General features: G+C 38.4%; 1 protein-coding gene across 3 annotated transcripts in view; it reads left to right on the top strand.

The window, feature by feature from the left end:
- Positions 1-7738, top strand: part of CDC42SE2 (CDC42 small effector 2) — an 81561-nt gene extending 73823 nt beyond the window's left edge. For 2 of the 3 annotated variants that reach the window (XM_064736318.1, XM_064736317.1), the window contains exons 5-7: positions 756-857; positions 5280-5397; positions 5823-7738. In XM_064736318.1, coding sequence (XP_064592388.1) covers positions 756-857; positions 5280-5378 — 201 coding nt within the window. In that variant the 3' untranslated portion in view covers positions 5379-5397; positions 5823-7738. The remainder of the gene's footprint in view (positions 1-755; positions 858-5279; positions 5398-5822) is intronic. The other variant, XM_064736316.1, reaches the window with a different exon arrangement.
- The last annotated feature ends 7806 nt before the right edge of the window (positions 7739-15544 follow it).

The raw sequence follows: 15544 nt of genomic DNA, 5'->3' as shown, positions 1-15544 counted from the left end.
CTGCCTCTGATTTTTTTACTTGCATGTTATTAGATTACTAAAAAATGAAGCTGTGAAAATTGGGAAGCAGAGTTGAAGCAATTCTTGCCTTCTGTCACATGGTATAGGAATCAGAAGAGTCCCTGAGCTGGCATTTTGCCTTAGTACTGCCCTACACCCCTTCAGCTCACAGTTGAGAATCATGCAGACTGGAAGTGATCTTAAGTGTGTGGGTTCAGAGTTCAGTAAAGATACATCTGTGACTAACCCTGATCAAACTCAATGCACTGTTCTGGACATTGCCATGAAGTATATTGCAAACTGTAATACCAGGACATGCAGATAAGAAATTCTGTAAGTTAGAGGCTTCGTAGACTATTCTAACACACTTTAATCATTAATTCTTGTTTTGAATTACTCAAATTTGATCAGTCCCACCATGATTTAAATACAAATATAGGCAGAAGTTACTGTATGAAACATTGCAAATACTGGTTAATAAATATGGAATTTATTAAGGTTATTAACAAATGTTTCGTTGGCCTGAATGTTGGGAGTGGCATCCATGCTTGTCGGTACACATCCTCCGAGTAAAAAGGACAGTAATACTAGTGTCTTGGTTAACCTCAGAATTTGGTCTCTGTTTTTTGACTCTGTTAAAATACCTTACAGTATATGCAATATCCTTCCTGTAGATGGTTTACTTCTGCCTTTATGACATGAACAGTTTTTGCCTTTTCAGTGACTCTCAGATATTTTCTTTACTTTCCTTTCAGAAAAGACGGCGGCGGATTGATCGAAGCATGATTGGGGAGCCGACAAACTTTGTTCACACAGCTCATGTAGGATCTGGAGACCTGTTCAGTGGAATGAATTCAGTAAGCATGCATGGATGAACATCATTTCATATTAGACAGAATACAGGAACACTGTATTTGTATCTTGTAGCTGAAGCAAAGCATCGATATGAAACTTGTAGCATTTTAATTCCAAGTCCTAAACACTAGCATTCGAGAATACGAATTATTTTTTAATTCCTATATTTATTGATAACACATTTTAGATGCTGTATAAATTATATAGAATACATTTTAAACTAAAAATCCACTCTGATTATACGTATGAACCAAAACAGATGTATACTTGAAAATATACTCAGGTATTGTATAGAAGAACCCAAGTGTCTTATAGTTAACTAGATTTCTTACCTTAATTGCCTCAAGTTGTTTTAAATATAGTTCATGTAGAATTCTAACTTACCTCAGTTTATGGTGCAAACAAATTTATGTTTGGGTGTTCTTGCTGAGCTTTTTCTGTATTCTGTAGCCCTGTTTGCAGAGTGAATTATTTCAAGAGCAAGCAGTGTCACAGTAAGATTTTGTAACTTCCTGTGAAAGATGGCCGCAATAAATATTTTTAGCTGTCTGAAAGTGAAAAAACAGAAGCTAAGATAAATAATGAAAATGAGCTTATGGAAGGAGGTGTATGTTTTAGATCTTCAAATTTTTGTGAAATATCAATCTGTTTCTAAGGTCAATAATATAAAACATAGAAAATGGTTGTATGTAGAGGAAAAGTACTTCTTGACTTTATTAATAGTCTTTAAAGGAAAACATATTTGGAGATGACAAAAACTTGTTGACAAAGAGGAAAAATCTCAAGTCTGTCAGAAATACCAGAATGGAAAGCAGACCTAAAAAAGCTTAAATGTAAGCAAGGGAGTTCATTTGTAGCTTCAACTAGTTTAAGTTGGTGTTATTGAGATCAGACAAAAACTTTTTTTTAACTTGGCATGTAATGAGGAAGGATATAGCTAGAAAATTCAACATCATAAAATGTTTTTTGAAAACAACATTGTGGGCTGGAAATGATTTTTAGTAAAACCTCTGTAAGCAAGTTACATGGCCAAACACAAATTCCACTTGACAAAATTTAGTTGAAGCTGATTCCTTCTTCAATGTGATATATTACATAAATATTTAAAGCCATTATAAATTAAAATAATAGACTAATGTGACGAGCTTGTTTGATTACTTTAAGTGTGGCTTTTGCTTTTTCAGTAATTGTTTTTTCTCCTGAGGGAACCTTCCTCAGTCTCACAGCTGAGCTGCCTCATTTGAGATTTGTGTAGGTGGCCTGAAGCTTTATTTTTTTCACTTTTTGCCTGTTTGCTGTCATCCTCTTCTTGCATAATCCCCAATTTATCCCTATATAGTAGGTAATCATTGTTGTCTCTCTACATAAACTTTTTTGTTTTGAATGCTTCTAAGTAGCTCTTTTTCTCTTTTTTGTTTCTTTTTTTTTATTTGGATAATGTGCTGCATCAATGACCAGCAAGATTTTTCTGATCCTAGATGGAAACTATCTGTATTGAAAAATAGTCATTCCCACTCCCCCTGCTTCAGAGGCTTAAATCTCTGTTTTATCACACTGCATATTTTCTCCCTCTTCTGTGGTAGTCTCCACATTCATTCTTCACAGTGTAAATTCCAAGATTACAGTGTTAATCTTCACATGTTCTTCTGCTGCATAATTTCCTTTATAGTATGGACATTACATTCCCTCAGGAGCCTCTTTGTGTTTTCTTTTTTTGAGTAACTTCGGTGAATACCTGCCATTTATTTACTGTATTTCCATTTATATTTGGTTCTTTATTCACTTTCTGTCTGTCCTGTGCCTTTTTTCAAAAGCATATTCTTTGTTATACATCCTCACAATTCTGACTGAGTAGTTTTTTTGACTATTCAGAGTATTTCTGAAATATTTTGGTTTTTTGTTTTCCTTCTCTGTAGAGTGCCTTGCTTCTTTGTCAGAGGTGTACTTAAACAGCCGGAGCTCTCTGTGCACTGTTTCTTGTTTATTTCCATCCCTTTTTTCCCTATTTTGCTTTCACAGTGAAATTTCACATCGTGAAATTTCTTTCTTCTTGTTCTTCAGTTCAGTCTTTGATTTCATGTATTTCATGTAGTTTTCCATTGTTTTCTTTCTCAAGATCTGTCTGTGCTGTTTCCTAATTCAGAAAGGGAGGGCAAAAAAAAAAGGAAATAGGGAAATTTAATGAGATGCGTAAGCAACACAACAGTTTGCATGACCCTTAATGGGTACAATCTTCTTTCCTTTCCAAAATCTTTCAAATCCTTAAGTCCCATCTAAATTAGACAAAAGAGAGAAGAACCTTGTTCTTGCATGTCATCAGAGAAAGGCAATGGCATCTTTGGAAAAGAAAAAAACTAAAAATTGCATCTCACAGTGCTTGTTCTTGTTGCTCAGCCTGAAAAGGAGGGTGCTTCAGAAAGAATGGCACCTTAAAAGCCTACAAACATTAGACCTTTTTTACATAGCAATTTTAAAATTGTATGTCTCCTACAAAGGTTTTCATATACAAAATACCTACTGAAATGTTAATGCAGACTAGTTCCATCTGTTGCATTCTCTGTTTTAAGGGCAGTAATCTCTGCATTTAAGACTGATACTTCCTTATCCGGGTGCTCATGTGTGACTCATGAAATTAGTCTAACTTTTAGAAATACTCTTGAAAACCAATACTTCAGTCTTGCAATTTGTGTTGATTTGCTGCTCTCCAAAATTTTCAAGTCTTGTTAGCAAGTTTTTAGCTGGAAAGGTGATGTGGCCTGGGGATTTTTATAGATCTTTTTATGCTGGATTCAGAGTTCATTCAGAAAAAATTACCAGCATCCTATATTCACTCTTGTGAATACATTTATGTGTAGATTCATTCTTTTCTGAGGAAAAATCTTGAATTCAGACTTTGTTTTTTGCCATGGGCAGCAAAAGATGCTTAGTGAAGAAGATGAGCAGCTTGGTAAAATGTGAAAGTTCTAAATACGTCCCCATGCACTACAGCACACTCTTTTGCTGAGTTTGTAGTCTTTGATGTCAGATGCACTAGAAAATTGGCCCTGAACACTTTTCCTTGAAGAAAAATAAGATGGTAGTATTGCTTTGCTGCCTCTGTATCACTTATTTCAGCAAAAGGACGAAGCATAAAATGGTTTTACATTGTGCTGCTTAAATACATCAAAAAACCCACAATCCTTTGCAATATGCCACTGAAGATACAGATCAATAAAACAGGCTCTTCTGTCACACAGGTTTGAAAGACCACGTGGAAGAATGAGTTTGCTGATGTATTCTGTGCATGTGTTTTGCTTGCTGTGGAAAAGAAAATATATTTCTTTCATCTTCGTAGACAGGGGATATCGTGCAAGCTGCTTGGAAATATTTCTCTGTGCTGTTTTAATACAGCACAGTGATATTCCAGTGGTGTTTTTCGGTCTCTGTGAAGGAGGAGCATAGATGAAATAATTGCAAGTGGTGCCCTGCAGGCATAGCTTTGAATGAATGTTGTTTTCCAGTCTTTGTGTAGTTGTTATGTATGCTCTGGGATGCAGAGAAAAAAGGGCCAAACCTTTAAGATTCAAGTTGTCTTCCTGCAGGCGCTTGGCCATGATTATTTTGACTCATGCAACACAAGCAGGAAAGAACTATGGGTTTCCTTTTCTGTTTGGTGATAGAGGCAGTGAAAGTCATAGCAGGATGTGCATGTGTTGAAACATGAGGCATGAAAAGGGGGACACGAAGATTTATATGCATCAGACTAAAAATACCTTCAAATAAGCTATGTTCAAGAAAGTTCAGATTTACTGTGGTTTGAAAAGTAAATGTCCTCCATTTAAAGGATCAGTATCAATTAAGGCAAGCATTGTATATTGTCACGTAAATAGATAAATCAAAAATGCTCCACAAACCAAAAGGTCCATTTTTGGATTTAGGAAATCCTAGTTTAGCCCTGTTTTAATGATCTGAATTAGCCATACAGATATTTGCAAGTTGGATATTATACCTTTAATATAATGACGTTTACTTAGTGATAAATGTATGGTTCATTATACCTGCCTGAGAACGTTTTCCTTATAACAAGATAAATTTTAGTTTGTCAGGTGGAATCAAGGCTAGTAAAAGATTTGATTTTTTTTTTTTTTTTTTATTAATCAAGTGGGTCAGTGAAACCATGAATCAGCCAGTTTTCTTTAGGAGAGAGGAAAAACTTTTGCCTCAGCACCACTTCTTGGATCTTTTCTGCTGAGCTACGTGCTGAAGTTAAAATTTCAGCAAGCCTTGGATGCATGTGTCCTTGTGAAAAAGTAATATAGCTTTACTGGTAACAAAGGATAACTTTGAAACTAAACCTAGAGAAAAAATAAAATCAAAAGCAAGAAGATGCTACAACTCATTGTTCTTCGTCTTTCCTCTACTCCTCTTTTCCCTTCTATCCCCAGGTCAGCTCAATTCAGAATCAGATGCAATCCAAGGGAGGCTATGGAGGTGGCATATCTGCAAATGTTCAAATGCAACTCGTAGATACAAAGGCAGGATAACCTTGGGGATAACTTTCCTGTAAGTATTTCATTCTACTTCTTAGGCGCTGTTAGAGCAGTGTGAAAAGCAATCATACTGCCTTATAATTATCTCCTTATAAAAATCTGTGTTCTTATGATGTCCAATTTTTAAATCCATTTCTGAGTAAAAAATTAGCTATCTTGTAAGAATGTTACTTTTTCACAGAATGGAGTGCAGATTGTTCTGACTGTGTCAGTCTGACCTTAAGTATGTTTTAACTAAAGGTGATCTTGTAGGCCGATCTTCACAGGTGAAATTAGTTGTAAAACAAATCTCATAAGAAGTTTGTGATGTGATTATGGTACCACTCCTGCAGTGCTTCCATAAGATGTATGGTGTTAAGTCAATGTATAGCAGTATTGCAGTTGGAAAATGGTCAGAATGCTCTAAACTTGGTTTAATGCATGTTTTCTGTCTTTTAGGTTTATGTGAGTTCCTGTATCTTCTTTCCTGTGTCCTCTCTTTTGCCTTGGTGACTGCTTTCTGTGCTCATGACAAGAGAAGTGATGGCTCATTGTTCACCCTTCGTGATTAGTCCAGTGAAAAGTTGCTGTTCTGCTCTGATGATGCCACTTGTCAGATTGGTCCGACTGTGCCTTTCAGTGGCATGCACGCATTGGCCTCTACCAGTATCATGGACGTAGAGCTGTTTAGGATTGGTTGTCGCTTTTTAGTTGTTCTAAGGCACATTAAAGTACCAATCTTAGCTTTCCTCATTCCTCAGAAATACTAATGCACAACATTCTGTTGCTTTTTAGTCTGTTAATATTTTCTCCACTCAAATAGTTTAGAAATGAATGAGTTTTGTCTTCAATTACCTAATGTTCACTGAATTTTTTAAAGGTCTGAGACCTGCAAGCACAAATAATTATTTCATACAAAATCAACAGAGTAGATGACCGCATGCTTTGTGAGGTTGCTTTTTATGGTGGCCTGCTTGGTGCTAAAAGAAAAAAAAAAAATTGCTTACTGCCGATGTGAAAAATTTTGCTGTGGCACCAAGTCATGCCTGTTTCTGAAAAAGGACTTGTAACTTAGCTGCTTCAGTCATGTCTTTATTTTAGTTTTTATCCAATTGGTCTTGAAATAATAAAGAGAGAGCTTGCATTCATGAGGCATTTGTTGTAAATGTTCAGTATATTTATTTTGAAAGAGCTGACCTTGAGACTGTAAACCAGTGTAGTACCGTATCTAAGTGTTGTGGAATCGCTTTAGTCTATTTACACAGAAGAGCAACATGTTTGGCTGCTTCTTTTTCTTTCTACAATTAATTTCAACCTGTACAGTCATTTCCAGTAGCAGCATGTCAGACTGCCTGCAATATTGGCTGAAAAGTTTAGTAGACCTTTCTAAGTAGTTGGCAGTATCTATGTACTAAATATTTAGGGCCATGGAAGTTGCTAAGAGCGACATACTAATCTGGCAGAACAGGTGCCAATGAAAACAACATACAGGGTGACTTTTTACTAAGTCAGTAAAATGCCTTTTGCTCAGGTTCCAAAGCATGTTTCTTTCACATGTTGTGAAACTGCATTTTAATATTGCACTGTTTTCAGATTATCTCTATAAGTGGTCCCTTTTTTGCTTCTTGCTGGTGGTTTTAGAGAAGTCAATTATTTGAGGCCTGGTTACATTAGATTTTTATGAGGGAAAAAGACCCAAACCATCTAAACAAATAAGGCACAACTGATCCTAATCAAATCCATTTCTATGTGCAAATATGCATGTAGACTACTGTCATAAATGAATCTTTATTCTCTTTCTATTCTTTCCCTGATTTCACATTGCAATAGCTGGTGATTTAAATATCTATGAATCTACCTACGCTTCTCTCTCAGTTTGTAAACAACACATAAAATACACAGCTATGGAGGTAGTTTGCCTTCCCTAGGTTGTATTTCAGTGGTAGATGTCACTTATCTGGTTGAATAGTTCAAAGTAGGTTGGATAGTGTTCGCTGATAAAGATTCTGATTCCTGATGAGATGTTCAATTGTCTGGATGCATAAGTACATGGCAGTGCATTGATACATATATTTTTTTTAGGGGTTAACATTTCCAATGCCACTTTAACAATGACTCTTAAATATACTACAAAATTATTACAAAATTATTTGAAATTTGTTATTGGTAATAGCAGCTTAAATTTGCTTGCCAAAACTATCTTGCACTTGCCAAAATGTTTTCAGCTCAATAGCCAGGAAAAAAATTGACATATTTTTATAACAGACATACTTTTTTTGTACATTGTGTTCATTCTTGAATAAAGTCAGTTCAGTGTTGGCTTGTAGATATTAAAAGGAAAGTATTGACTTTGATTCAATAAATGTTTTCTTTCAGTTGGTGGCCTACCCTTTTTCCTTTCCTTAAATTATGTTTGCATTAGAAAAGCACTTGCATCTTACAGACAGATTTGTGGTGAAAAGAGTAACCTATTAGTGTCAATAAATAAATTGCAGGCTTGAGTTTTTTTCGCCGCACTTGACCCTTCTGTTGCCAAATGGATTAACCCATAATTTTATCAGTATTATTGTCACATTGATTTAACATGTATGCCCGGGGCTTCTGCCAGGAAGGGAGAGTGTCCTAAAAATACTTTGGAAATCTTTCTTTTTGACTGCAGCTTATATGTGTGTTACTTTTCTGATTGTGCTGCAGGTTACTGTGGTGGTCAGTAAAAGACTTGTCACCATAATATGCTCACCTGCATTATAAGTACCCACAAGGCACAGTATTGCCTACTGTTTGGGTCAATTAATTTTTATATTTGACACTCTCAAAGCTTATTCCTTAAGCACTAACTTCTACTTTAAACTTCATGCTAAATTCTTATGAAGATTGATAATGAATTCTTTAGCTCATGTCAAGTCCATTAAATTGCCAGTTGAGGGGGAAAAAAGACAGCTAGAAGGAAATAAGGTTTTAAAGTAAAATAACGATGGAGATAAATCCATGCTATACCATTCAGCTAAAGAGTTCTTATTTTTTTTAACGCTGAGGTTATAGACACTTAAAACTATCTACAAAGATGTATTTTGAAGACCAAATGTTCCACTGTATATGCATTTTCAGTGTCTGACATTAAAGGTTCTGCCATAATTAGTAGGATTGCTTCAAAGGCACACCCATGAAACTGATTTGGACTGGTCCCATCTGCTTACCCTTACAGTGCATACTAGCGCTGACAGCTAACTCATGGATGCTGACCTCTAGGAAAGGTTGTATGACCACATTGGTTAGTTTCAACCTGGATCAGTTTCCTAATGCTTCTTCAGAGTGAGCGTGGGAGCATGGGAGTGTGTCATGGGATCAGAGCTAATCTGTTAAAGGGAACATTGATAATTTCTCCATGGAAAAACATCAAGCTTTTTCTGTATTAAACCACCCAAAACAACAAAAAAGCAACAGCAATCCAACAAGAAACAAAACAGAAGATAAAACGAACACAACCCAAACAAAACCACAAACAAAGAAAACCAAACAAAACCAAAAGGAAAACCCACTCAGGACATTCAGGCTTTGCAGCCCGAATGAATACATCTATTGGAAAGACTAATTCCACATTTTCAAAGCTCTTTTTCCATGCACTGTGCTCACCAGCTTTGTCCAGAGTATTCTTCTTGGTTTGGGGGCACAGAGCACGTTGAACATGTTGCTAAAAGAACAACCACATCATCATCAAGAGTCAGCCATCCTCATGCAGTGTGATTTATTTCTGCTATCAGTGGTAATTCCATCTATCAGCACTCTGCAAGAGATCACTTTCTACTTTCACACAAGACAAGAGAAATTATAAGTTCAGATTTGAACCAAGTTTTCTATTAAGCCTGGAAAACTCAGAAGTGCTGGTTGAGTTGGCAATAAATTGATGAGTACCAAACTTGCTTCCTTCAATATGATGCAGATGGTCCATTTATGAAATAACTAAGTTGTCATGCAACAGCTCCATTCATTTGTAGATATTTCAGCGTTTGTGTGAGCTTTTAGCATTCATTATCTTTAGACAAGTTCATGGTTTGTCAGGGGTGTTCAAGAAATTTGGTAGTGTGTTTTTATAAACAAGATAGTAATAGAGCCTATCACCAGAAACCAACAGTAGGGTGTCATGTTTGGTTTATCAGTTTTTTCAAGTGGACTGAATGTCACTAAGCAGTAAGAAAGCTTTACATTGATGTCAGCATTCTAGGAGTACTAGTCTTCTACCTGTGCCCTGCATGTCCGAGTCCTCAGCATATCCCTGTTTCCCAGGAATATGCTTTGTATACTATGCCTTCAGTTCCAGGAAGGGGTTGTTGGCTTTCGGTTTTTTAAATCTCTCATCAGTCTTTGTAGGTCTTAATTGGTTTGACATAATCTGCCAGGCAAAATAAACATTTATCAAACTTGTCCCCTTCCTGCTGGGAAGCTCCAGATGAATGACTCCAGTTGATGGGGCAGTGGTGTGAGGAACTCTAATACACCACAAAGAAACCTAGGTTTACTTTTTGCACCTGCTGTCACTTACCGTGGTCCCTTATCCAATGTGTGTGGTTGGTTGGCTGTTGTTGTGCAAGGCCAGTTCTTAAAACATTGGCTCAAGGAGGAAAATGAGTACTGCTTGAAATTGATTTTGAATTCCTCAGCTTTCTTGAAATGTGGTATCTCTAGGGAAATGGCTAATCTGAAACAGTTTTCCTTAGGAAATCATCTTTACTCTCTTTTACTCTCAATAAAACTTTCAAAGAGCCATACATCTTGGAAAAGAGTACTGTTTCAAAGTGGTTGATGCTAATGGACATTCTGGCACTCCACAGATTTTTTACTTGTCAAAATTCCACCTTCTGCAACATTAAAAATAATCTCATGTGTGGTATATGCATTAAGTAGTAGAGCAATGCATTGATATGGGGGTATTGCACAGCATTTCGTTTCACATTTGTAATGAAGAGAAACATTTCCAAGGATGGAAATAAGGAATAAAAAAATGGCATTTCAGTAAGTAGTATTGGGTTTGGAGGGATGGAGGACAGCAGGGAGGGCAGATATAAATGATGAATGAGTGAAAAGAAAGAAGATTAAGTGGGGGGGAAGGCTAAACTTTGATAGATGACCAAGCACTGTATGTATTCTCCATGGCATCCTTTTTGAGAAGGAGCTATTGGCAACAGCTGCAAAAACCAGAGCCCAGTGCAGCAAGGTTTATTCATTTTTCACTGTTTTAGGTAGTAGGTTCCAAGACAATTACTCTAAGTTGCAGTGCTTGTTTGGTTTCCAGCTGGCATAGTCAGGATCTGTCAGAATGGGCAGTAGAACAGCCAGGGGCAACAGGGCTGCATGGTGAACAGAGCTGGGCAATGAGACTCTTTTTGACAATTTTCAAAGTCTGTATTAAATGTAAGCTATTTTTCTTACTGTGAACATGCATATGATGGTGAATAGATGGCCATGTAACTTCACATCTCTTTAAAAACTTTCTCAGAAGTCTGTTTCATTTACTGGAGCTGGACAAAATCAAAATGATACTTGGAGTTACTGCTATAGATTCTAGTCCCACTAGAACTACCCATTTTTATATCTGCTTACATTTAACTGCAATTGCACAGATGCTATTTTCCTCCGAGACTGCCAAAATGCACCCAGCCCAGTCCATGGAAAGGAACTAAATTGCCATGCCATTATTTGATTTAAGAGCTTCTTTGCTTATTCTCTGAATCACAACCAGAGCACTGGAAACACATGACAGAAAGAAATACTGTGGCTAAAACAACAGCTTTGTAAAACCTTGAACTGTGAAGTTATATGAAGATGACTGCTTTCTAAAACAATTTTAAGTAGGATTTTCAGCCTCTTACAACACACTTCCATATCCTCAAAGAGCGAAATTAAAACTTGCTGATCTCTGTTGGTGCAATGGCCCATACTGTCTGCAATGTATGTGCCGTAATGGGACATAATAATTCTGTCTCTTAGAGTGCCTAGCAATTTCTGAGAGCACAAGGCAGTTGCTGTCTGAGAGCCCTCATTTTTGGAGCAGCACTTCAAGCATCTGCAGCAATGTGGAGCCAGCTCAACACTGATAGGACAGACATGGTATCCCAAGCTGAAGTGCCAAAGCCATTTCATGCAAGGCACTTGCAGGTATTTTTCTGAGTGCTTGCAACAGGTAAAGCCCTGCTCAAGGGCAGCTGAGGCATCCCCCAGCCTCCCCACACACTAAGTGAGGCATTTACATCACATTCCTGGGCTGCACTGCGGTCTTTCCATGTGCAAATTTGCACAGAACTGCACTAAGAAAATACTTTTCAAATCACATTTTCTAAGAAAGGGCATTTGGTTAATGCTGTGAAGAAAGTCAGATCCTCCTGCTCACTGCCTCATATAGCAGGGTTATGCCAGCAGAGTCAGCTCATGGAAGGGCCACTGGAGCTGTCTATTATCAATACAATAATCAGAGCTGTCACTGCTTAGAAAACTCTGATCAAGTATGTGCAGCTGCTCATTTGAATAGCTTTCTCACTGAGGGAAGCTATCCACACCCATGATGAAAAGTTCTCCAGGGAACAGACATGCCTTCTAAATTTAAGTTCTTTAAGTAAGAAATTTCCACAACCCTGTCCAACAAACCATGCCACAGGGCCCATAACCTTTCCCTGCCCTGCCCCTTTATTTGCAATATTGATGTTCACATTACAATGTGTTTAAAGTTTTAATAAATATCTCAGTAATTAGAAAGTGGGCACTGGCCTTTCTGGATGGGCAACTGCTTTAGATTCCCCATTGTCTCAGGGTAAAGCCAGTTTCAAAGCACACTGAACTATTTCCCAGTTGAGAAATCTACAGTCCAGTCCTCTGACTGTGAATGAACCTGCAAATGAGAATGGCCTTTTCTAATCAGACCAAGAGAATCCAGAATCAGAGGGCTGCAAAGGGTTTCGAGGATTTTTACAGAACCAAGAATATTTTTCCGTGGTTCAGGATTTCAATGCTTTGCTTTTTCCTCTTAGCACCTTTTGCCCAAATTTCAGGTCCCCCACATCATCTGCGTTTTTATTCCTTCACTGTGTACTGCTTAAGGTTTTAGGGCTCCTGAGAACTATTTCCAAAGACTCTATGTCTGTTGCTGCTTCTTCTTTTGCACCTGAGAGATGTCTTAATTCTCCCACCACAAATGGTATCATAGCCATTGGTATCTCAATGGATTGTCAGGAATATGCAGCTAGGGCTAATGAATTTAAGAGAGGCTTGAAACAGCAAACATAGGAGCACTGCCCCTAAATACCTACAATGCTCCTCAACAAGTAGCATCAGCAGTGGTTTGAAATTTGTTTGAGGGTTAAAACCTTTTAAAGAGTACCATTACTGCTTTTGTAACATAACATCAAATGACTGGCATCCCATACCTTACCCTCACTTCATCAGTAATACTTACTGTAAGATTACTTCAGAGCTTCCTGGTGAGGTGCACGAGCACACAGGGCATAATAGACACTTTGAAAAAGAAAAACTCATCTTTTTTTTTAGTAATAATTATATAAAACCAGCCATTTTTTCCATAAACTAATTGCCTTGTCCCTTGCCTATGTTCTGCAGTCAGAAAGATAAGACTACTGCAGAAGCAGCAGGGTAACAAGAGAGTTCTCTGCTGCTTCAAGCAATTACCATGACATAAGAAAAAATAGGTCCTCTGAGAAAAGTAAAAAGGGTCACGGTATTCTTGTCAAAAAGCCTCATTTGTTGTAATAAAAAGATTTATTTGAACAAGGACTGCAGGAACTAAGCCAGGATAGGACAACTTTTCTTACCAGAGGTCACTGCAACTTACTTCTACTTTGTTCATTTATGTCAGTAAGAACACTTAGAATCATCTGGTGAAAAAAGAAAGAAACTTCCACTTCTAATACAGCTTCAGATAACAGCTTTTAGTGACATATATCAGTTATTCATTTGTTGTGACACAGGAACAAGATCTGTCCTCTGCCAAGCTTCTGCAGAGACAGTCCTGCTACCGACATCGTGACACAATGAAAGAAACACCAAAACATAGGGGGTAAGTCTCAGGAACTTAAGCAGGTATATGGGATACTTCTTTTTTCCATACTGGAAACTTCTGGTTCCTGTAAGCAATACATCCAGGGAAAGAGGGAAGAAGAACAGGAGGGTGGCTGTCACAGTCATGACTGCTGCAACTGAGAGCTCTGTCCACAAGGGCTGCTCATCTGGCATTTTGATCATAGTGTCACAGTATGTCAGCAACTCTTTGCAAGACCCAGAGCTCTCTGGCTGTGCAACTTTGCATGGTTTTGACAAATATTTCTTGCTCTATGCCTGCATATGATCATCAGAGAAGTTGTTTACAACAGTAAGACATCCTCTTAGTCAGCCCCATGACACAACATTGTCACTGATGTAATACCATCTTCACCTCTTATCTCTGAGAACAGAGGTGTGAAAAACATACCACCTGTTCTCCTTGCAGAGTGATTAATTGAGAAATGCTTTTGTGAACATGGCACCATGTACTCATCAGAGCTAAATGCTTCAATATTGATTTTGATTGTTTGAGATTCCTTAATCAGCAAGTGGGTTTGATGTTTGCATTCATGTGTTATGGGAAGCAACAGAAAAATCCCAGCCTGCCTGGAGGTGCAAGTACACTAGAAGATGTGTGTTGCAGAATCAGCAGTTCTCCGAAAAGCCAGACCCACAGTGAAGCTGTCCAGCTGCTTTGAGGCTGAGCACAGGTCTCAAAATCAAAGCCCACCAATACAAGCCGACCTTGGCAGCAGTTTTTGAGAGTGAAAAAAGGAAAATACAGCAGCTACTGCACTTCCAGGTTTCACTTTCTTTGGTCAGGTAAAACTGCCTAGATAGAGGAAAATGGGAAAAGTGTTTGGAGTGGTGCCACGCCTGGTCCCTGAAGGAAAGAAGCCTTTTGGGACAGACACCTTGTCCTCTGGACTGACAAATGGCAATCTGGAAAGTCTCAGATGACACAACTGTCAGCATCAGGACTCAAAGAAGATGGCAGGCTAAGTGATATTAACTTCTTTAATCTCACAGAAAACTGGAAACAGACCTTGAACAGCAGCAGCTGCCTTCAGGAGGAGCAGTAATGGGTTTGATGCAGAAGCGACTAAGGTGATAGTGATAAGACATGGTTATAGCTGCTGATGAACTGAAATACTTTGACTGTTGCAGGAGTCTTTTCAACTCTGATTTCCCCATCAGGTTTTTTTACCGTGCCATGTAGTCTGAGGAATTGTAACACTGCAGAACAGTTATATTGTCCAGCTCCGTTCCCTCTACTTTTGACCCTTGTGTCAGTTTGCCAGCTGTGGTGGATTGGTTCTGGTTGGACACCAGGTGCCCACTAAAGGTGTTCTATCTCTCCCCTCCTCAGCTGGGCAGTGGAAAGAAAACATAACAAAAAGCTCATGGATCAAGAGAGGGCCAAGAAAGGATCATCAGCAATTACCATCACAGTTTGGGGAAATCAGTTTAATTTAGTTAAGTAGTTTGGGGAAATCAGTTTAATTTAGTTAAGTAGTTTTCCCAAGCTTAGCTTCACTCCAAATTCTCCATTTCCTCCCCTGCAGTGGCACAGGGGGACAGGGAATGGGGTTATTGAATCATATGTCTCTGCTGCTCCCTCCGCCCCAGCAAAATGAATTCTCACAGTCTTCTCCTGCTCCATTTAGTGGTCCCACCCATGAGAGACAGTCCTCCGTTAACTTGTCCAAAACAGATCCTTCTCACTGGCTGTTGTATCCTTCTCACAACTCCTGTTGTATCCCTACCAGAGGGTGCAGCACTTCAGGAGCAGATTGCTTCAGTGTGGTCCCCCATGGGGCCAGATGTCCTGACAAGACCCTGCTTCTGCATGGGCTTTCCACAGAGTTACAGCATCCTTCGGGCTGCTCTAGCATGGGATCTTTCACAAGCTGCAGTCACCTGCTCCACTCTGGACATCCTTGAGGGGACAGCCTACCTTACCGGCAGTAGGGCAGCAGTATCTCTGCTCTAGTGCCTGCAGCATCTCATTCCCTACCCTTCTTCACTGACCCTGCTGTCTGCAGAGTTCTTTCACTCACATATTTTTATTCCTCTCTCCCAGCTGCTGTTGCACAGTGGGGTTTTATTTACTCTTTCCAAATTATGCACCTAAT

This window comes from Zonotrichia leucophrys, chromosome Z, assembly GCF_028769735.1.
Source record: "Zonotrichia leucophrys gambelii isolate GWCS_2022_RI chromosome Z, RI_Zleu_2.0, whole genome shotgun sequence".
In the NCBI taxonomy this organism is placed as follows: domain Eukaryota; kingdom Metazoa; phylum Chordata; class Aves; order Passeriformes; family Passerellidae; genus Zonotrichia; species Zonotrichia leucophrys.
Note: the sequence above shows the minus strand (reverse complement) of the source record. Positions and strands in the feature narration are given on the sequence as shown.